The sequence below is a fragment of the Malania oleifera genome, chromosome 7, assembly GCF_029873635.1.
Source record: "Malania oleifera isolate guangnan ecotype guangnan chromosome 7, ASM2987363v1, whole genome shotgun sequence".
In the NCBI taxonomy this organism is placed as follows: Eukaryota; Viridiplantae; Streptophyta; class Magnoliopsida; order Santalales; family Ximeniaceae; genus Malania; species Malania oleifera.
In genome coordinates, this window is record NC_080423.1 from 89,399,272 (window position 1) to 89,422,929 (window position 23,658).

Consider the following 23,658-nt stretch of genomic DNA (forward strand, 5'->3'; position numbering starts at 1 on the left):
GGTTGGTTTGACAAGTTCAAAGTAAAATTTGAATACTGATTTTTGAATATCACAACTGAAGTTAATGTTGTCAAATTAATTGAAAGAAAGTTGCAGGTTTTATAAAATCAAACTTTTGAAATTGTCATCATTTATTGTTGAGGAAAATTTTGATTCTGAATATTAAAGTTCTAAGATTTTTGATCAAGATGATCTTTAACATCATTCATTCATAAAAGATTAAATTTGAATTGTTCAAAGGATTGTTGATTGAAATTATAAGGATTGTTGATCAATATCATTGTGTTTGTGTGATTGCTGAAAATCAATTTGCTAAAACTAAGAAATTTGTGAAACAAAGTTATAAAGAAATTTTAAAAACCCAATTCACCTCCTCACTCTTGGGAGTGTACCTAAATTCTCAATTGGTATCAGAGCTTCAGGTTGTAGTAAATTTTAAACTTGAAGCTAAATAAAGATCCCTATGGCACACCTAGGTGTATCTTCTTTTGGCGAAGGCCAATCCTCATCTAGACCACCTATTTTTTGCAGTGCTAACTACACCTTCTGAAAACAATGAATAAGAATCTATTTGCAAACCATGGATTGGAAAACTTGGAAAGTAGTAACACATGCTGACCTCATCCCCACTAAAAACGCAGATAGCAAAGAAATATCTAAGGAAGAAAAAGATATGACTGACAATGATCTAAAGATGCTGCAAATAAATTTTAGTGCAATGAATGCACTATATTGTGCTGTTGATGTCAATGGTCTTGGGATGTAAATTAGTTAAAAAAATATGGGATAAACTTGAAGTAACTTATGAAGGAATGGTTGACGTAAGGGATAATAGAATTGACATGCTCACCAGCGAGTATAAAACATTTAGAATGAACCCTGAAGAAACCATCACTAGTATGTATACTAGGTTTACCCATATTATTAACTATCTTAATGCATTAGGGAAAAACTACACTACTTATTAGATGATTCGAAAAATCCTTAGACGACTTCCATCGATTTGGGAACCCAAGACCATTACAATAACAGAAGGAAGAAATTTGAAAAATACCTCCCTAGATGAATTAATAGGATCACTCCTCATATATAAGATGGCGATAAATGAAATAAATTCTAAAGGTAGCAAACACAAGAAATCAATAGCCCTTAAGGCTGCAAAAGAAAGTTCTAGTGAAGAAGAAGACAACGAACACTAGATGACAATGATGTAGCCTTAATTACTAGAAGACTTGAAAAATTCTTCAAAAAGAATAAGAAGTTTTACTCAAAAATTTAGAGGCTCAAAATATGATAAAGGAGAAACTAACAAAAAGAAAACAAAGAATGAACCTCCTATATGTTATAATTGCAAAAAGCTTGGATACATAAAATCTGATTGTCCACAACTTAAGAAAAACGCCAAGAAGAAGAAAAAGAAGGTGATGAAAGCTACCACGTGGGATGAATCGAGTTCAAGTGAATTAGAAAATGAATCAAGCGATCAAGATGTGGCAAACCTTTGCTTCATGGCAAAAGATAATGAGGTAAATCCTACTCTAGCTCACAAGAAGAAGAATCTAGTGATGAATTGTGTAGACTCATGTGAAAGCATGCTTTCATATAGAGAAATGCAAGTTGAATTATTTTCTTTGCATAATAAGTTCATAAAAGTAACCAAAAGAAACATAACATTAAAAGAACAAAATGAAAAGTTAAAGAACCACCTAGAGACTTCAATGTCAGCTGAAAAAGAAAAGGACTTACTTATTGAAGAACTAATGAGTAAAGTAAACAAGATGTCTCAAGACTTAGTAAAGCTTAAAGTAAAAGGGAAAAATATAAAGGACACAGAAATATTTGATCTTAAGAGTAAAATTGAAGATAAAGAAAAAATCATCTACAATTTAACTAGATGAAAAGAAAACTTTGATAAACTAATAGGATCACAAAGAATGTCCTTGGATAAAGAAGGAATAGGATTCAATAGAGTTGAAAACAAAAAGAAAAAGAACCTCTACATGGGGTATTTCGTAAAGGCATCAAAACACTTTGCTAGCACATCTTTCACAAATGCATACGAACATACTACTTGCTTCTTGTGTAAGAAAAAAGGACACATAAAATTTGAATGTCCATTTAAAAGAATAAATGTTAAAATCAAGAAAGTATGGAGAGTCAAAATTGAAGCTAAAATTGAATAAAAAAAACCTAAGAAAGTTTGGGTACTAAAAGTAATACCTTGAAACCCTTCTTGTAGGTGTGCTTTAGGATCACTCCATCAAAAAACAAATGGTACTTGCATAGTGGATGTTCAAGACATATGACCGGAGACAAGTTCAAATTTACCACATTAATACAAAAGGATGGTGGACATGTCACCTTTGGAGATAATGCTAAAGTTAGAATAATCGGTATTGGAAAAGTAGGTAAAGAACTCTCCTTAATGAAGGCTTTGATATAATATTTAAACAAGATAAGTGCATAATTGAAAACAGAGAAAAGCATGATATCTTGTTCATAGATAATTGGGTTGATTATGTGTATCTCATAAATTTTGAAAACCTGATATCTCAAGAAGTCACATGTCTAACAGCCATGAATGAAGCCAACTGGCTGTGGCATAGACGACTAGGACACGTTCGTATGGATCTATAGTCTAAATTAACTAAAAAAGAACTTAGTCAAAGGTCTACCCAACATTAAGTTCATAAAGGACAAAATTTGTGATGCTTGTCAACTTGGGAAGTAAACTAAAACAAGTTTCAAAAAGAAGAAACACATTTCCACTAGTAGGCCCTTGGAACTTGGACACTTAGATTTATTTGACCCTACTAGAACACAAAGTCTAGGAGGAAAGCAATATGCTTTTGTCATTGTTGATGACTACTCCAAGTTTACCTGGTACTTTTCTTAGCCTCCAAAGATGAAGTATGTATGATGCTAATCAATTTGTATAAGAAGCTTCAAAACGAAAAAGCATATAAAGTTCTAAATATCAGAAGTAATTGTGGAAGAGAATTTAAAAATAAAGAAATTGAAAAATTCTATGAAGAATATGGAATAGCTCATAACTTTTCGGCACCTCGTGCTCCTAAAAAAAACGGTGTTGTTGAAAGGAAGAATAGGTCACTTCAAGCAATGACTAGGACTATGTTAAATGAACATAATTTACCTAAGTGCTTTTGGGCTAAAGCGGTAAATACCACATGTTATGTGATGAATAGGGTCTCCCTTAGATCAAGCCCAGAGAAGACCCTCTATGAACTTTGGAAAGGAAGAAGACCAAACATATCTTATTTCCATGTATTAGGATGTAAGTGTTTCGTATTGAATGATAAAGAGGATTTAGGAAAATTTGATGTGAAATCAAATGAAGGAATTTTCGTAGGATATACATTGGATAGTAAAGTTTTTAGAATCAATAACAAAAGGACTCTCACAATCATAGAATCAATTCATGTAGCTTTTGATGAGGCAAATCCGTTCTTTAAATCATCTGATATTGACGAAGCTAAAATAAAGCAAAATCTAGAAGATTTAAAAATTCAAGAAGTAAAATATGAGAATAAAGAATCAAGCTCAAATGATGAACCTCCAGATCAATCCGAACTACCTAAAGAATGGACGTTTGTAAGAAATCACCCAAAAGATCAAATTATTGGTGAACTTTCAAGAGGAGGATCTACTAGATCTTCTTTGAAAAATATGTGTATTTATTACGTGTTCCTATCTCATAAGGAACCCAAGAACATAAATGAAGCATTAAGTGATGGCTCTTAGATAGTAGCCATGCAAGAAGAATTAAATCAGTTTGAAAGAAATAAAGTTTGGAAATTAGTTCCTAGACCCACTGATTATTCAATAATTAGAACCAAATGGGTGTTTAGGAATAAGAAGGATGAAAACGGCATTGTAGTGCATAACAAGGCTAGACTCGTAGCTCAAGGATATAATCAAGAAGAACGAATAGACTATGATGAGACCTTTGCTCCCATGGCTAGAATGGAAGCCATTAAAATGTTACTGGCCTATGCTTCTCACAAAGATTTTAAACTTTATCAAATGGATGTGAAGAGTGCATTCTTAAATGGATTTATCAATGAAGAAGTGGATGCAGCATAACCTCTAGGATTTGAAGATTTTCATTACCCTGATCACGTGTTTAGATTAACAAAGACATTGTACGGACTAAAACAAGCTCCTCGAGCCTGGTATGAGCGTTTAAGTGGATTTATGTTGGAAAATGGTTTTTTTAGAGGAAAAATGGACAACACATTATTTATTCAGGCTAAAAATGAAGATATGCTTATTATACAAATATATGTTGGGCTTAGTTAGGTTATAAATATTATTTTTTGTAGTTAAGGACCCAAGGCTTGGCAAACCTATCAGCTATGGTGCTCAACTCTTGGGTCAATAGCAACGAGTGGTTGTGATGAAATAGATATGAAAGACATAGTTGCAGATCCCGATCCAAGGACCTTAGGCAAGTTGATTAGTTAATGGTTCTAGCTAGTCTATATTCCTTTATAGGTCCTGCACGTTAGGCAAAGTATATTCATTTGTTTGTTTCTCCTTTCCATGGTCCAATAATGTTTTAATAGGCAAAACAACATCATCATCATCACAAATCTCTTGGTATTTGATTTGTGCATTGAGAGTGTGAACAGGAACATTATTTAGCATACATGAAAGTTGAGGAAGTCAGGGAAGCCATGAGGATTAAATAATATACAACCAGGCACAATTCATGGAACTAAAAGAGTAGAAGAATGGAGATGCAAGCGTTCAGTTCAAGATAGTCATGGGAATGGGTATTTAGATTTCATTGTATTTGCATATTTTATATGACTCATGGGAATGGGTATTTAGATTTCATTGTATTTGCATATTTTATATGATATAGCTAGAAGCTCAAAATCATACCATAGACTGACCTTAGGACACATACATATCATGAAGAATTTATTTAAAAGAGTTTAACATAAATTGAATTTTGGAGGCAAATTTTTAGAGGCCTCGTTGACAAACCCAATGGCCTCGTCGACGAACACATGAAGGCCAGTCGGCAATGAACACTTTGTTCTCATCAATGAGAAAATACCGAGAGCACAAAAATTTCAGACAGGTATCTCCTCGACGAACTCACGTTCACGTCGACGAACGAGTGTTGAACACTCGTTGACGAAGGTGTCCTCTCGTCAATGAATGTCGGGCACAGAACTGTAAATCAGTAGGGATACGCGTGGCATTTCGTCCATTTAAATTGATCCAACGGTTGAGATTAAATCTAGAGTTGAGAACTCATATAAAATTAACCTAAGAACCCTAGTGCCTTACTTTTGGCAAAATATTGAGAGTCTTGAACGTTTAGCACAACTTGGGAGAGCATTGAACACACTGCTGAACTATTTCTTGGGATTTCCAAGCATATACATCAAATCTGAGCTAAGGCTACATTGATTTTCAAAAGGCATTCTAGTGATTGTTGTGCATTCAACTTAGTATTGAGGTTTGGTAAATCAGTCCATTTGTTATTATTTATTCTCAAAGAGTTTTTTTTTTTTTTTTCATCTCAAAAATTTATCACTGAATATTATTTGAGAGATTGATTTTGAGTGTACTTATATATAAATATATTGTTTGAAAAGATCACTTTTTGAGAAAAGTTCTGCCAAAGGTCGAATATTTTTTATTCAAGTGTTTATTCATTTAAAAACTCAATATTTTCGATATTACAAAACCACTTGATTAAATATCCTAAGAGCTTATAACTATATATTATTGAGAGATATTTTCCAAAAAATATTATATTAGGTTTTTGATCATTGGAACACATATTATATATATACATATTCATATACAAAGATTATATTGTGTTTTGGATATTGGAAACAAAACTGATCGATCTAGATTTTTGGAGCAAAATTGAATTACATATTTGTATTGAGATCATTTAGTTGGATTTAATATTTGAAGCGGAATAGTCATATTCTTTTAAACTAATGATTATTCAGAAATTTTATTGACCACATTACATACACTCATTGAGCTTCAAGTTTTATCACATGAATATGTGTTAGGAATTTTTATTGTACTCACTAGCTTGTGTAGAAGCATTATTGAGTTTTTGCAGAATATTTATATTGTAATCACGGTTCGAGTTGTGAACCTAGTTTGAGGAGAAAGTTGTATCTCTTGTAAGCAGCGGATTAGGTGGAAGTTGCTCAATGCGAGGACGTAGGACGGGTTGGCTGAACCTCGTAAAAATTGTGTTTGCCTTCTCTCTTCCCTGACCCCTTTTAATTTCCACATCGCATTTCTTTACCTATCTTGCATGTGCGTATGTTGAATAACCTTACAAGCACTTCGTAATTAATTGAGCATAATTGAATATAAATTATTGGATTGAATTCATTTCAAGCCCTGGTGATTGTCTGTGTTAAATCTTAAAATAGGGACTGACTGTTGAAGTAAAATTAAATATTTTCAAAATACACAATTCACCCTCTTTCTTGGGATTACACCTGAATTCACATTTGGTATCATAGCAAGGTTTACATAGACTTAATCGTTATTTTTGTAAATGATCACATGACACACATCGGTGTAACTCCATTCGGTGAGGGACACTCGTCCACTAGACCACCAATTTTCTGTGGTGTAAATTACACTTACTAGAAACATAGGATGAGTATATACCTGTTAAATGTAGATTGGAAAGTATGGAAAATAGTTTTTAAGGGAAACCATGTTCCCATGAAAGTAGTTGATATCGTAAATGTTCCTAAGACTAAAGATGAATATACAGAGGAAGACTAGAAATCTTTGCAAATAAATGCTTCTGTAATGAACTTGCTATTCTGTGCACTAGATGTAAATGAGTTTAATAGGGTAATGGCCTGTAACACAGCTAAAGAGATTTGGGAAAAGTTAGAAGTCACAAATGAAGATACTAAGGAAGTAAAAGATAGTAGGATAGACATGCTTACTAGTGAATATGAGACATTTAAAATGACTGTTGATGAATCTATTCAATCCATGTACACTAGATTCACACACATCACGAATTCTTTAAATGCTCTTGGTAAATCTTACCCTACTTATGAGTTGATCATGAAGATACTTAGGGGACTACCTCCAGTTTGGGAAGCTAAGGTCACTACAATAGCGGCAGGAAGGAATTTGAAGGAAATGTCTATTGATGAATTGATCGGTTCACTTATTACATATGAACTAGCAATAAATGAAAGGAAGAATGAGCAAAACAAAACTAAGAAAGTTACAGCGCTTAAGGCATCATCCAACAGCTCCAGTAAAGGAAGTGATTCAAAATCGGATGATAACATGACACTTATCACTAAGAAATTCGGATAGTTCATGAGAAAGAACAAGAAACACACTAGGAAATTCAAGCGCTCAAAAACAGAAAAAGGGAGAGTAAAATAGAAGGAAGCAAAAGAATGATCTTCCCATGTGCTATAACTGTAGAGAAGTTGGAGATATCAAACCAGATTGTCTCGAACTAAAGAAAGTGTCTAAGAAGAAGATGAAGAAGACACTAAAGTTTGGCTAGGATACTTACAGTACTAGTAGTTCAGAATCTGAATCCAGTGATGACGAGATTGCAAATTTATGTCTGATGGCTCACGAAGACCATGAGGTACAATCTTTTTGTTCTGTTTCATCTTATTATTCCAATGATTCAGAAAATGAAAATAACATGCTTTCTTATGATGAATTACATCAGGAATATCTGTATACCCTTAAAATGCTTGAGAAAACGAATAAGAAAAATTCTGGGTTGAAATTAAAATTGAAATAATTTTGAAATTTAGTAGAAAGTCAAAATAAATCTCATGCATCTCTCATGAAAGACAAAGATTTAAAAATTGAAGAGTTAGAAAGGGATTTAAAAGATAAATCTAAGATTATCTGTAAATTTACAGAAGGACAAACTAATTTTGAAAAACTCCTTGGAATTCAAAGAAACTCCCTAGAAAAGGAAGGCCTTGGTTATAATGGAAAGGATAACCTAAAGTAGAGACATCTTTACATGGGATATTTCATAAGAGAGTCAAAATCTAATGTTTCAACTAAAGACTATTATAAAAATATTACATGTTTTAAATGTAAGAAGTTGGGTCACATAAAATTTGACTGTCCTTTTAAAATAAAGATGTCAAAATTAAGAAAGTATGGAAAGTCAAAAGAGAATCTAGTACTAACCCCCATGGACCTAAGAAAATTTGGGTACCAAAAGTAGTTTTCTAGATTATGTCTTGCAAATGTGCTTGAGATTGTCCTCCTCGGAGGACAAGTGGTATATGGATAGCAGATGCTCGCGACATATGACAGGAGATAAAGCTAAATTCGCATCCATCATATCCAAAGATGGAGGATTCATTACATTTGGGGATAACTCGAAAGGTAAAATCATTAGAGTTGGTAAGATTGGTAAGGAACCATCACTTGTCATTGATAAAGTGTTATTAGTTGATGGATTGAAACACAACTTATTGAGTATAAATCAATTATGTGATAAAGGTTATAAAGTCTCATTTGACCATGACAAATGTATCGTAGAGAACAAATCTGAAAACAAAGTACTATTTACTATAAATCGTAATGAAAATGTTTACACCACTAGCTTTGAAAATCTTGCTTCTCAACATGTTACTTGTTTTTCTGCTATTAATGAAATTAGTTGGATTTGACATAGGAGAGTAGGACACGTAAACATGGACTTGATATCTAAACTAGTTAAGGGAGACTTAGTTAAAGGATTGCCTAAAGCTAAATTCATGAAAGATAAAATATGTGATGCATGTCAACTAGGAAAACAAGCAAGATCTGGTTTTAAGAAGAAGAAAGTTATCTCTACTATGAGGCCACTTCAAATGCTGCACTTAGACTTATTTGGTCCAAACCCAACCCAGAGTTTAAGAGGAAAATCATACGCCTTCATCATAGTTGATGATTATTCAAGATATACATGGGTACTATTTTTAGGTCACAAAGATGAAGCATGTGAACAATTCATAAATTTGTGCAAGAAAATTTAAAATGAAAAGGGATATACCTTCACTAAAATACGAAGTGATAGGGATGGGAAATTTAAAAATCTAGGCATGGAAGACTACTGCAATTTATTAGAAATAGCTCATAACTTTTCTGCTCCTAGAACACCACAACAGAATGGTGTAGTTGAAAAAAAGAAAAGGTCTATACATGAAATGGCCAAAACTATACTTAACGAACATAAACTACCTAAGTACTTTTGGGCTGAGGCAGTAAATACCACCTGTTATATTTTAAATAGAGTTTTGATTAGACCATCTCTAAATAAGACTCCTTACGAATTATGGAATGACCATAGACCAAACATATCGTATTTTCATGTCTATGGTTGTAAATTTTTTGTGCTTGGAGACAATAAACACTTAGGAAAGTTTGATGTGAAATCAGATGAAGGTATCTTTCTAGGGTATGCCTTAGATAGTAAAGCCTACAGGGTATATAATAAACGAACATGAACTGTTATAGAATCTATCCATGTAGTATTTGATTAGCCAAATCCCTTCTCCAAAAAGACTGATGAGGATGAAATTGAAATAAATAAGGAATTTGAAAGATTGTCTATTGAAAATGATTCAGATAAAAGAAATGAAGCTAAGGAACCATCTGCTGAAAATAATCAAATTGAAAATGCGATTAATGAACCACCTAGAGAATGGAAGTATATAAAGAATCACCCCATTGATCAAATAATAGGTGAACCATCACATGGAGTAGTCGCACGATCCTCACTTAGAAACATGGTTAGTCATTGTCCATTCCTATCTCAAGAAGAACCAAAGAATGTGAGTGATGTAATTGAGGATGAATAATGGGCGATGTCTATGCAAGAAGAGCTAAACTAGTTTGATAGAAATAAAGTATGGACATTAGTTCCTAGACCTAAAGATAATACAATTATTGGAACAAAATGGATATATAAGAACAAAAAAGATGAACATGGGATAGTTGTTAGAAATAAGACAAGACTAGTAGCTCAGGGATATAACCAGAAAGAAGGAATAGACTTTGAGGAAACTTTTGCACCTGTAGCTCAAATGGAAGCCATTCAAATGCTTTTAGGTTATGTTGCTTTTAAGGATTTCAAATTGTATCAAATGGATGTTAAAAGCGCTTTTTTAAATGGTTACATAAGTGAAGAAGTTTATGTAGAACAACCCCCAGGTTTTGAAAACCATAAGTATCCAAATCACGTTTATAGACTAACAAAAGCCTTGTACGGTTTAAAGCAAGCTCCTAGAGCTTGGTATGAAAGGCTAAACAATTTTCTACTGGATAATGGATTTATCAGAGGGAAGATAGACACAACACTTTTCATAAAGTCTAAGAATAATAACATGCTCCTAGTTCAAGTGTACGTAGATGATATCATATTTGGAGCAACAATGAAGAGTTGTACAAGTACTATGCAAAATGAATTTGAGATGAGCATGAAGAATGAACTAAATTTCTTCTAAGGACTTCAGATCAAATAAGCAAAACGTGGAATTTTTATAAATCAATCAAAGTACATTAGAGATCTACTCAAAAGGTTTAATATGGAAGATGGAAAAATACTAGGAATACCTATGAGCTCTTCATTGAAATTAAACAAAGACAAACAAGGTATATCGATGGATGTCAAGCTTTATCGCGAGATTATTGGTAGCTTACTATATCTGACTGCCAGTAGACTAGACATAATGTTCAGTATATGTTTGTGCGCAAGATTTCAGGCTATACCAAAAAAGTCACATTTATTAGCTGTCAAACGAATACTTAGATACCTGATAAGAATGATTGAACTGGGATTATGGTATCCTAAGTATACATCCTTTGAGATTATTAGCTATTCAGATGTTGATTTTTTCGGTAGTAAAGTTGATAGAAAGAGCACGAGTGACACATGTCATTTCTTAAGACATTCTTTAGTATCTTGGTTTACAAAGAAGCAGAATTCACTTGCTCGTTCCAGAGCTGAGGCAGAATACATAGCAGCAGGAAGTTGTTGTGCTCAAATGTTATACATGAAGCAACAACTGATGGATTTTAGATAAAGTTATGACACAATTCCTATAAGATGTGACAAGACGAGTGCAATAAACATCTCAAAGAATCCTATATTACATTCAAAAACTAAACATATAGAAATTAGACATCATTTTCTTCATGATCATGTACAAAAAGGAGATGTGACACTTGAGTTTGTATGTACAGATGAATAATGGGCAGACATATTCACGAAACCATTTCCAGAAGATAGGTTTATCTAGATTAGACGTGAATTAGGTGTTATGCATAGTCGAGAAGTTGTCTAGAATTATTTTAGACTACATAATTATGGGGGACCAAAATTAACAATTGGTTAAATTTATCGTATTTGGTATCACACTAGGCAAAATTTTCTAACATTTTGTATTAAAATTTTCCCAAAGTCTTCTGATATCTGGCATTAAACTCAAGGCATGGTTATCGCATGGTTAAGTGTTAGGATTTTAATGACTGATTTGCTTATACACGCCTATGTAAATTGAAATATTGTGTTTGTACACATTGACATTTGATTCCACAACACAGATATACATTAGAAAAGCTGAGGAGTAAATTGAATAACATAGGGGGAGAAGTTTGAGCTTTGTTTTTGCAGAAATAAGATATTTAAGTCAGAACATTTGGATACTTACCTTTTTGTTGATGTCAAAAGGGGGAGAAGAACATAAGTTTTATAGAAAAAATAGTGTTTGCAAAAATGGGGAGAAGCATATAAGTTTTTTTTAAGCAAGGAGAGAAAAGCACATAAGTATATGAGTTATACATGCAAAATTATTGCCTGTTTTTACATTGTATATGAGTATATTTTATATTACTGAATTTTATATGGTGCATTATTTGAGGGGGAGCCTTGTTAGGCGTAACCCATTTTCTATTTTTACTCTTGTATTTGTCATCATCAAAAATGGGGAGATTGCTAACTCTATGAGTCTAATTCTGCTTTGATAATGACAAATCACTTGATATTTGATCAGTGCATTGAAAGTGTGAACAGGAACATTATTTAACATGTATGGAAGTTGAGGAAGTCAAGAAAGCCATGAGGATTAAAGACTATACAACCAGGCACAATTCATGGAATTAAAAGAGTAGAAGAATGGAGATGCAAGCGTTCAGTCCAAGATAGTCATGGGAATGGGTATTTAGATTTTATTGTATTTGCATATTTTATATGATATAGCTAGAAGCATAAAATCATGCCATAGACTGACCTTAGGACACATACATATCATGAAGAATTTATTTAAAAGAGTCTAAGATAAACTGAATTTTGGAGGCAATTTTTTAGAGTTCTCATCGATGAACCCAATGGCCTCGTCGACGAATGCATGAAGGCCAGTCGATGATGAACACTTTGTTCTCGTCAACGAGAAAATACCGAGAGTACAAAAATTTCAGACAAGTCTCTCGTTGACGAACTCACATTCACGTCGACGAAGGTGTCCTCTCGTCGACGAATGTCGAGTGTAGAACTGCGAATCAGAGGGGATACACATGGAATTTCATCAATTTAAATTGATCCAACAACTGAGATTAAACCTAGGGTCGAGAACTCATATAAAATTAACCTAAGAACCCTAGTGCCTTACTTTTGGCAAAAGATTGAGAGTCTTGAATGTTTAGCACAACTTGGGAGAACATTGAATACACTATTGAACTCTTACTTGGGATTTCAAAGCATATACGTCAAATCTGAGCTAAGGCTACATTGATTTTCTAAAGGCATTTTAATGATTGTTGTGCATTCAATTTGGTATTGAGGTTTGGTAAATCGATCTATTTGTTATTACTTATTCTCAAAGAGTTTTTTTTTTTTCATCTCAAAAATTTATCCTTGAATATTATTTGAGAGATTGATCTTGAGTGTACTTATATATAAATATATTGTTTGAAAAGATCACTTCTTGAGAAAAATTATGCCAAAGGTCGAATATTTTTTATTCAAGTGTTTATTCATTTAAAGACTCGATATTTTTGATATTACAAAACCACTTGATTAAATATCCTTAGAGCTCATAACTATATATTATTGAGGGATATTTTCTGAAAAATATTATATTAGGTTTTTGATCTTTGGAACACATATTATATATATACATATTCATATACAAAGATTATATTGTGTTTTGGATATTTGAAACAAAACTGATCGATCTAGATTTTTGGAGCAAAATTGAATTACATATTTGTATTGAGATCATTTAGTTGGATTTAATATTTGAAGCGGAATAGTCATATTCTTTTAAACTAATGATTATTCAGAAATTTTATTGACCACATTACATACACTCATTGAGTTTCAAGTTTTATCACATGAATATGTGTTAGGAATTTTTATTGTACTCACTAGCTTGTGTAGAAGCATTATTGAGTTTTTGCAGAATATTTATATTATAATCACGGTTTGGGTTGTGAATCGGGTTTGAGGAGAAGTTGTATCTCTTGCAAGCAGCAGATTATAAGGAAGTTGTACCTTTTGTAAGCAGCGGATTGTAAGGGAAGTTTCGTCTCGATTAAAAGAGCAGAGATTTAGTGGGATCCTTGAGTGGGTTGCTCAAGGCGCGGACGTAAACTGAATTGGCTGAACCTCGTAAAAATTGTATTTGCCTTCTCTCTTCTCTTACTCCTTTTAATTTCTGCATCGCATTTCTTTACCTATCTTGCATGTGCGTATGTTGAATAACCTTACAAGCACTTGGTAATTAATTGGGTATAATTGAATATAAAATTATTGGATTGAATTCATTTCAAGCCCTGGTGATTGTTTGTGTTAAATCTTAAAATAGGGATTAACTGTTGAAGTAAAATTAAATATTTTCAAAATACCCAATTCATTCCCCTCTTGGGATTACACTTGAATTCACATATAATACAAGGTAATGAGTATGATTTAAAATAAATTTAAAAAAAAAGCAACAAACAAATAAAAATTATAATTTCTTGTTAGATGAATAGACTGAGGTTTGGTTATGTGATCTTCAATAACAAGAATAATTAGTCGTGCTTTCAAGTGTATGTTTAGCTTTCTTCGGGGATGAACTTCCATTTGTATTTTTTTTTTAGCCTTCGAGGATTGTATTAGTCACTATCATGATCACTACCATCATGAGTAGGGCAACTTGATTTAGTAACGGAATGCACCCTTTTAAATTTAAGTGTTCATTGCATTCAAAATTTTTGTTTGGAAAAAAGAAAGAAACAAAAAAAGTGAATTTCTTTAAATTTTTCTTTCACTTTCCTAATGTTTTTCAAGTTTTGAACTGAGCCTATTTTCATTAGAGAAGAACTAAATGTATTTTAAAAATGACTTTAAACCTAAAATTTGAATGTAAAAATTAAAGTCGTATCTCTACTCACTATTATTACAAAGGGATTCCCCTTTCTTCATATGATTTTTAAGACCCCAAAAATGCTCTTGCAACTTTCTATAAGTATTTCAAAAATGCCCTATAACCACTTATAACTACTTTAAAAATAATATTTTTCTTTAAATTAATAACCTTCTATTAATTTCATATTTTGCTATATCAAAATATATTAATTTTTGAAAAATAATATTTATTTTTAATAATTTGTTTTATCACCCTTTATTTATAAATAATAAATAATTATCACTCAAAAGTCGCGGAACACCCGCATTATACGTGCTTGAGCCTAGTAAGTTTAAACTAAAACTAGCCGTGGGAACTATTTGGGGTGGTGCTCTGAGACTCTCTATTTTTAAAAAAATTTAAAAAATTATAAAAAAATGAATAATTAAATAGTAAAAATATAAATTGTAGATAGTTATAGGGATATTTTGGGATAATTATGAGCAATTATAGGGATAATTTTGACAGAATTATAAAAGTATTTTAAGATAGTTGTAGGTAAGGGTTGTTCATGGTTTGAACCGAACCTTTAGAAACTGAACCCAACCAAAATTTTCGATTTGGTGTTTTTGTGAATAGAAACTGATCCAAATCTTTTGGTTAGTCAATGGTTCGACTTGGTTATCCAATTCAAACCAATTTTTAAATCATTATAATTTTTCTTTGAAAAAAAAACTAGATATTTTATCTGATTTAATGCGTGCATTTACATTTTACTTCTATAAATTAATCACCTAAAAAATATTTAATACATATTACTTTGAAACTTTAAGACATGTAATATAAATTATAATATAGACATGTATAATATAAATAAATAATATATATTATAAATAAATACAAATATCAGTTTGGTTCGGGTAACCGTCAGTTCATGAACATAGAAATCGAAATTAAACAGAAAACCAAAAATCATAAAAGCATGAATCAAAACCGAACCGAGCAAATTGATTATCCGAATTTTTGGTTCAATTAAGATTGGATTGGATCAATTTTCAAATATTTTTGAAAAGTCCTAGTTGTAAGTAATTAAATGAGCATTTTGGAATAATTAATAACAATTATAAGAATAAATTTGATATTTTCGAAAGATGACACCAAAGTGAGAATTTCCTTTAATTAAAATTAATATAATTTTATATTTTTTATTTGAATTGACAATAATATAAATACAAAATCCAGCTCAGATGTCCCATACATAGGAGATAAAACAAGGGTTTTCAATTTTTCATATTATTGTTGTCTTTCTTACTTGTTGGGAGCAGTGGCAGAGTTGCAAACGCACGGGGACTTTTCACCCCACGGCGCAACTTCATTGACGTCGTTTTGCGATACCAATCCAGTGTTTTGAAAGCATGTGGGCACACGAAACAGGAAAACGTAACGGCCAAAAAGAGGGACATGGCGGTCATTAAATTTGAGTCAATTCGGGCTGGGAAGGGCCCGGGTATTCGAACCAGCAGAACGTTGGCCTGCAGGCTATCAATTTCCCCACCCACTAACTAGTTAGTATTTCCCTTCCATCAAGGGCTAAAAGCAGAAACTTCTTTCCCCGCTCAAACGTTTCAAATTTATAGTCATTATTTTTAAATTCAGGGGTGTTTATGGAACTCCACCGCCATAAATACCAAATAAGCGAAAAAAAAATGAAAATCAAACGTACGTCTCTGTTCCTTTTCCCTCTCTCTCTCTCTCTCTGTTGGTTTCTGTATCTACTCTGTCTTCTCTGCGCACTCTGCGTTTTCCCCACTCCCAAACATTGCTTTAATATTCTTGAACTCCGACATCACTACCGAACACCATCGCTCATCGTCTTCTTCTTCACATTCTCTGGAGCTTCTGTGTTTCTCCCTTCTGTTTTTGCCTGGCCAGAACCCCCAAATTAAAGGTTTCGAGTTTCAATGGCCGAAGCCCTGGAAAGTAGTGCTCGAGCCGATTCGGGAACACCGGGGGCGGAAACGGGTCCTCAAACAGGTGATCGGAGGGAGCCGGTGGTGGGTTTGGATGACGGTGGTATGCCGGAGAAGGGCGGCTTCAGGGCAGAGATCGACACCTCGGCGCCGTTCGAGTCGGTGAAAGAGGCGACGAGTCGATTCGGTGGAATGGGGTTTTGGAGACCCCATCACGGAAAGCTTGAATCTGAGGTATTTCCCTCCCCAATTTTGTGTGTATTTTGGCGATTCTGGTATTACTGTCCTGAAATTTTAATCTCTTTTCCTTTTTGGGCTAGGGTGGGAATTTTAGATTCATAGTCCTAAAATCTATTCACATTGTTAGAAACGCGGATTTTTATTAATGAGAAATTTCTTCTAGTTTCTAATCCCAGCATTCTTTGATTTTAATTTTCCTGTTCGCTCGTCTGTTTTGCGTTCTTGTTATTGGCATCATATGTTTGATAAGTTTACTGGGAAACTAGGAATGGCTCTCCTTTGAGTGCTGTAAGAACCCACCTAAACATTTGCTTTTAAAATGTTGGCTTGAAACTTGCTTTCATTGAAATTTGAAACATGTTCTAGGGAGGAACTTTTTATTTGCAGCGCCAAATTTCACTTAAAAGCTTACCATTTTGCAGATTGATTTTGCACTGGCAAATTTCGCTCACAACTTCATCTGTTTTGCTCATTGATTTTTGTTCAGTTCTTCGTTTAACTTATGGAGACAGGAATCGCACTAGGCATGTTGGGACACAAAATGTAAGAAAACTGAGCCAAATGTTGCACAATAGGGCGTTAATGTCCTTCACAAATAGGAATTTTGGGGGGGTGGGGGGTGGGGGTGTTTCTGTAAGATTAAATACGGGTCTTGGGATCTCCTTTTATATGCTTCAGTAGCTTTTCTAAGTAGGAGTTTTTGAATGCTCTCCAGCGTAATTAAAAATTTTTGAAACAATCACTGGCAAACTATTTAGGAATGACTGTTTGCTGTCTTCTCATTATTTGCGTGCCAACTTTCAACCATAATACAGATGTTCTATAGCTGATTCTTCTTTTTTGCATTCTGTCATGAAGTTCTGTCCATGGCCTTGATCTACTTAATTTGTCTTCCTATGGAGAGTGGATATGAGTTACAACTTGAGCTTTCCATTGTATCACATTGCAGACTTATTATGATTGGAAGGTCCTTAAATTGAATTTTTTTTTTTCAAAAAAAAGTTGTTATATACGATGAGTGATACTCTATTATAGATTGATCGTGCATGCATGTGCTTTTACTTCTGTGAAAAACCTTAATTCCTGCAAACATTAACCATTTTCTAAGTTGAAGGTTAACCCAATGCTATGATGCTGATGCATTCCGGGTTTCTTGGTTCATCTTGGAGGTTTCATGTGACCAGTTTACTAAACTCAAGCCATGCGAGTCTTTTTCTCCCACCTACTAATTAACTTAGTGGTTTATCTCTCAAATGGAGCCAAAAACAATCCAGATTGTTAGTTTATTGATGTAATGACCATTGGGGCTGGTGGTACAATTTTTTTGCTTTACAAAAGACACCAGCTGAATGTAAAAGGATAGGCTCAATTACTTCAATGTTCTACATGTGTTATTCTGTCCTTGATCATGTTCTTGAGATCTAAATTTTTTTAAAAAAAATTAATGGCAGCATTACATGGAGGATTTTGACATTGCAAAGCTAGAAGAACAAGCTGCAGATTTGGAGAAAGATCTGGCTATGAAAGAAAGAGAAGCACTTGAAGTCTTGAAAGAACTGGAAGCAACTAAAATGACTGTGGAAGAACTAAAGCTGAAGATACAGAAGGAAATGCCTGAAGTTGATGCAAGCATTGAGACAAATTGTGACGATAGGCACAAGAATCCTGCTGCCAAGGAAGTAGAAGAAAAGCGGGAGAACCTGGCGAGAGGCTATCAGAACTCGACTGGAGGTTTGGGGTGGTGCCCCTCTTCAACACCAGGTTTAATTTTAATGGAATTGAAGCAAGCTAAACTGAACCTCACCAGAACTACAAGTGACCTTGCTGACATTCGAGCTTCTGTTGAATCATACAACAAGAAAATAGAGAAGGAAAGAATCTCACTTGAGAAGACCCGCAAGAGGTTGACTTCAAATTCCTTCAAAATTTCATCTCTTGAGGAAGAGCTAAGCCAAACCAGACTAAAGCTACAAGTGGCCAAAAATTCTGAGATTAATGGCATTTCTGATTGCCCAACTGATATTTCAAGAGAGATGCAACGGTTGAGTTCTGAGGCAGAGCAATTTAAGAAAATGGGAGAAGCAGCAAAATCAGAAGTATTGAAAGCGATGTCAGAGATTGAACAGACAAGGACAAGGATAAAGACAGCTGAAATCAGGTTGATTGCAGCCAAGAAAATGAAGGAAGCAGCTAGAGCGGCAGAAGCTGTTGCTCTTGCAGAGATCAAGGCTATATCAAATAACGAGCACTCATCAGTAGTTTCTTTGCAAAAGCCTGAAGGAGTAACCCTTTCATTTGAAGAATATTCTTCCCTGACCCAGAGAGCTCAAGATGCTGAGGAACTTTCTAAGAAGAAAGTAATTGATGCCATGCTCCAAGTTGAGGAAGCAAATGTATCGAAAATGGAAATCTTAAAAAGTGTAGAGGAAGCAACACAAGAAGTCAAATCCAGTAGGAAAACCTTGGAAGAAGCTCTTGGCCGAGTAGAGGCTGCAAATAGGGGAAAGCTGGGTGTTGAAGAGGCACTTCGGAAGTGGAGATCTGAACATGGTCAGAGAAGGCGTTCCAACATACATAATTCAACTAAATTCAAGAATTCCCACCCATCTCATCGTCGGAAGGATTCTCGTTTGTGTGACGTAAATGGACTGAATCTCGTTGGTGATGAGTCAAAGCCAGTTTTGAGGCCAACCATGTCGATTGGGCAAATACTAAGCAGGAAGCTGCTGCTAGCAGGGGAGTTTGAGATGGGGGCTCAAGAAAGAAAAAGCATGGGGAAACGAAAGGAGTCGTTAGGTCAAATGCTCAATAAACAAGATGGTGATTTACCCTCTTCTCGGAAGGCCGAAACAGATTCCAGTCATAAGCCTCTCCCTGCAAAGAGAAAGAAGCTTGGGTTTGCTCATTTCTCAGTTCTTTTGAAAAAGCAGAGCAAGAAAAAGAAGCAGCCGACTCCAAATTCTAGTTGATGCTCTGGTAGATCAATTGATTCATGTTGAGAACTGACTTCTAATCTTTTGTAAGGTCGTTGCCCTTCATCATCTTCCTCCTGGTTTCCCCTTATTTTGTTCTTTCCTTATTTGGACTTATTGCTTTGGTTGTTTCCACTTCCCTCATCCCTCTCTTTCAGATAGTATTTTCCTTGGTTGTTTAGAAGATGCTTGCTATTTCCATAATATGTTGCCTTCACTGAGGCTAGGCATGTAATGTTCTTCTCTAAACTCTTCTGAAGTAGAATATGCTGGTACATGCTGTAACTGTTTTAACGTAGGCTTGTATTTCTCTGTTGTTTTGGAGATGTTGCCATTTCTATAATATGTAGCCTCCACCGAGGCCGGCAATGTAATGTAATATCTTCTCAAATAGTTTCTGCTGGTAAATGCTGAAATTATTAACGCAGTTTGTACAATGGATGAAAGAGGTAATCGGCGGTGGTCATGGTAATCTCAATTTTTACATGGTTATAGATCGAAACACAGTTACTTGATGCTCAAAGCGAACATAATCATATGACAATTCCCTTTTCATCTGATGTAATCAAACCTATATTTGGGAGAAGCTTCGATTTAGATTTGTACAAATTTAAACAAAGATAAAATTATATTGAATTTTGTTCTAATCAATTCAAATTTAAATCCAAAGTTTGAAATTTATACTCTTAAATGCAATATGGGCTTTTTTCACAAGTTGTTTTAAGTACTTATGGGTAACTATGTGCTTTACCCAATTAGTTTTTTGGATAAAATTTATTCATACCTGCAAGGGTATTTGAAAATGACTGGAACTTTATGTTTGGAGAAGTATTAGATTTGGATTTGGATAAGATATACTATGAAATTGTGTTAAAATATGTCAAAATTTATTTAAATTCAAATTAAAAATTTGAAATCTATGTTCTCAAATAGAGTCATTAAAATTCAAAAAAACGTATCCAAAAAATTGCATTCACAAAATTGTACCCAAATTTTTTTTCTTTTTTTTCCAAATGAAAACAAAATATTGTATTATGCATAATTTTGTATTCATGGATGGCAATGTTTAGCCTCAAGCAACAATGTCTGCAGGCAGTCTATTACTTAACGTCTATTCATCCAACGAGGGGTTTGTGAGTTCCATTTCTTTTAATAAGGCTTATTGACCATTTTTTTTTTTTTTTTGGGGTCATTTTTGCAGCATTTTCATTTCTAGTAGATTAGTTTCTTTTGATTAAATAAAATCCTCAAAAACTCCCTTAATTATTTTCATTTAAGTCTTAAGAAACTAGAAAATAAAAAAATGTACTTCTTTGAGTACCAAAATGTGAAAAAAGATCATTCTTCCCTTTTTATTTTTTATTTTTTATTTTTACTAAAAGAGGACATCACCTCCATTTATTTATTAATATATCCTCACTTTTGGCAGAGGAATACCGTGGTTACATGATAAAACAAAATGAAGAGTACAGAGAAACTCTCCCAAAAACCAACATTAGCAACCAACCAAACTAGGACAACAAAACAAAACATAACTAACAAAGAAGATAAAAATATAAACACAACAAAAAACAAATCCAAAATTCACCAACCGAAACTCTAAAGTTGAACTAATGACGAACGGAAATGAGACCTCGCCTATTTATCTGAAAAATACCTTTCAGATAACGTGGTAAAAGCTGTTGTTCTTTGTAAATTATATTATTTCTCATTTCTCCTTCTTTAACAAGAAAATCAGCCGCATTATTGCCTTCCCTATATTGATGCATTACCATGACTTTCACTCCTTCTAACTCCACCACGAGCTCCTCCCAAAATTCCCAAAGATACCACAAAGTACATTTACCATTCCGGAATCAATCACCTACAATTCGCGAGTCACTTTCAATAATCACATTAAAATAATGCAAACGTTTGCACAAACGGATTCCTTCTCTGATTGCTTTTAATTCCGTACTATTATTCGTATCATTGCCAAAATAACTTGAAAAAACCGCTTGTACCATGTCATGGCAATCCCGAATAATTCATCCACCTCCTGAAGTACCCGGATTGCCCCTACAACTCTCATCTCAATTAAGTTTTATCTACCCTACTGGAGGTTTAACCCACGAAACAATTTTTCCAGACCTGTCGCAAACTCCCTAATGCTTAATTTGAAACTCATTCAAAATCTTAATGTCTGACTTCTTTAATTTTTGAAAAGAATTGGTGCTCTCAACAATAAAACTAACTCAGAATTGAACACTTCTCTACATCTGATCTGCACTTTGATAAACTCCTTCCATTCTCACTTTACATCTTCGATTCCAGAGACACCACGTAATCAAACACGGAATCAACCAGATTAAAATACCTTTAATAGACAATTTTTGAGCATAGTGGAACCAATTTGAATTTTGTTTTTCCAGGGAAGGAATTGTTGGAAAGGAATCCCCAACGCCACACTAGGCCGATGCCAAACCTCTAAAGCCACCTCACCTAAAGAAAGAATATGATCAATGTTTTCCTAACTTCTCTAAACGCAACAATCACAAGCTGAAACCACCGATATTCCTTGAGCCTGAATTCTATCATATACAACCAAGCATCTAAACCAGGCTCTCCATAAACACATTGAGATTCTTTTGGGCAATAAAGAATGTCAAAACCAATCATTCCACACAAAATTATCACTTCTACTCCTTATTGCCTCCCAAGCCGTTTTTGTAGAAAAATTACCGTCAGGAGAAGGCTTCCAGACAAAAATATCTTACCCACTTTTACCCGCCGATACCTGGTGCAAAATTTCCATTATTTTATCAGCACCAACCAACTCCAGTAGTAAATCAGAGTTCCAATTATTATTCAGCCATTAATCCTTAATACACAGTTTCTTGTTCAAAATATCCTCAGTGCTCACAGATAACGGGCCTGATAATAGCCACCTGTCGAACCAAAAAGAAGAGTTTCCACCTCTCACCAAAATTTTAACATTATCCATAACTTCTGGAATGGTGGCGATAATTGATTTCCAGAAGTGAGAGTCATTTGCTCTCCCCTTCCTTATTAATAAATGATCATTTCTGCAATATTTAGCCCTGAAAAATCCTACCCACAGATTGTTAGAGGTGAGCAATCTGAAGGCAAATTTCATGAGAAGAGATTTCTGAACTTCCTTAAGATCTCTCAGGCCCAGACCCCCTTCCAAGGTAGGTTTACTTTCCTTTCTCCCTTATCTTTTGATGGTTTCTCTGCCTCTCTAGGGACTTTACATTGTCTCATCCTCCCATCTCACCAAAAGTCAAAAATAAAAGTGTTTCTGTTCTTCATTGCTCGCACATACTACACCTTCATCTTCTCATATGCAATCTTCACAACTCAACATATTCACATTTAGTCTTAATGTCACAAAAACCAATACAAAATCGACAAGCTCCACCTTCATGACTCATTCACCTGCAAAACACACCCAAAATCACCAAAATTCAATTACAAAACCTGATGTAGACATAAGAACACAACAAATTTAGACAAACTTCAAACTCAAATCACAAAACTTCACTTCCATTAAATTTGATCCAACTTTTCAAATCAAGTCTAGATGTTGGAGTTTATGGCGCATATTGAGTGGAACACATGCATATGGAAAGCATGGTGAGGAAAATAAGGAAGCTGAGCTACAGGAAGAAACTGTTGACAGTTTGGTCGATGGTTGCATCGACAGTTTACCTTCAAGAGGCAAACCGTCGATGGTTTCAGTCTTTGCATCTCAGCCTTGGTATTAAATCATCAACAGTTTTAGTCACCGCAAATTTGAATTTTGAATCGGGAAGTATTGGTTTTTTTAGTCCGATCTCTGTTTTGATGTTGATAAACACAAGCGGTTCTTATGTGTACTTTTAAGTGCGTGAACAAGTATAATTTAGGTCACACATAAGATCAAGAGGACATGGATGCCATGACACGACTCAAAGCTCATATATGGCGTATTCCATAGAGTTAAAGAGCAAAGAAGAAAGAAAAAGACATTTGTGTGTTTACTTGTATATGCATTTACTATTATATCTTTGGTCTGTAATAATGCATGTATCT

The 23,658-nt window shown here is 34.0% G+C and overlaps 1 protein-coding gene across 1 annotated transcript; it reads left to right on the forward strand.

Annotated features, from left to right (window-relative positions):
- The first annotated feature begins 16,109 nt into the window (after window positions 1–16,109).
- LOC131160449 (WEB family protein At2g38370) lies at window positions 16,110–20,056 on the forward strand. The gene is made up of 2 exons (XM_058116151.1): window positions 16,110–16,606; window positions 18,064–20,056. The coding sequence occupies exons 1-2, from the start codon at window positions 16,364–16,366 to the stop codon at window positions 19,579–19,581; spliced, it is 1,761 nt and encodes a 586-aa protein (XP_057972134.1). The 5' UTR covers window positions 16,110–16,363; the 3' UTR covers window positions 19,582–20,056.
- The last annotated feature ends 3,602 nt before the right edge of the window (window positions 20,057–23,658 follow it).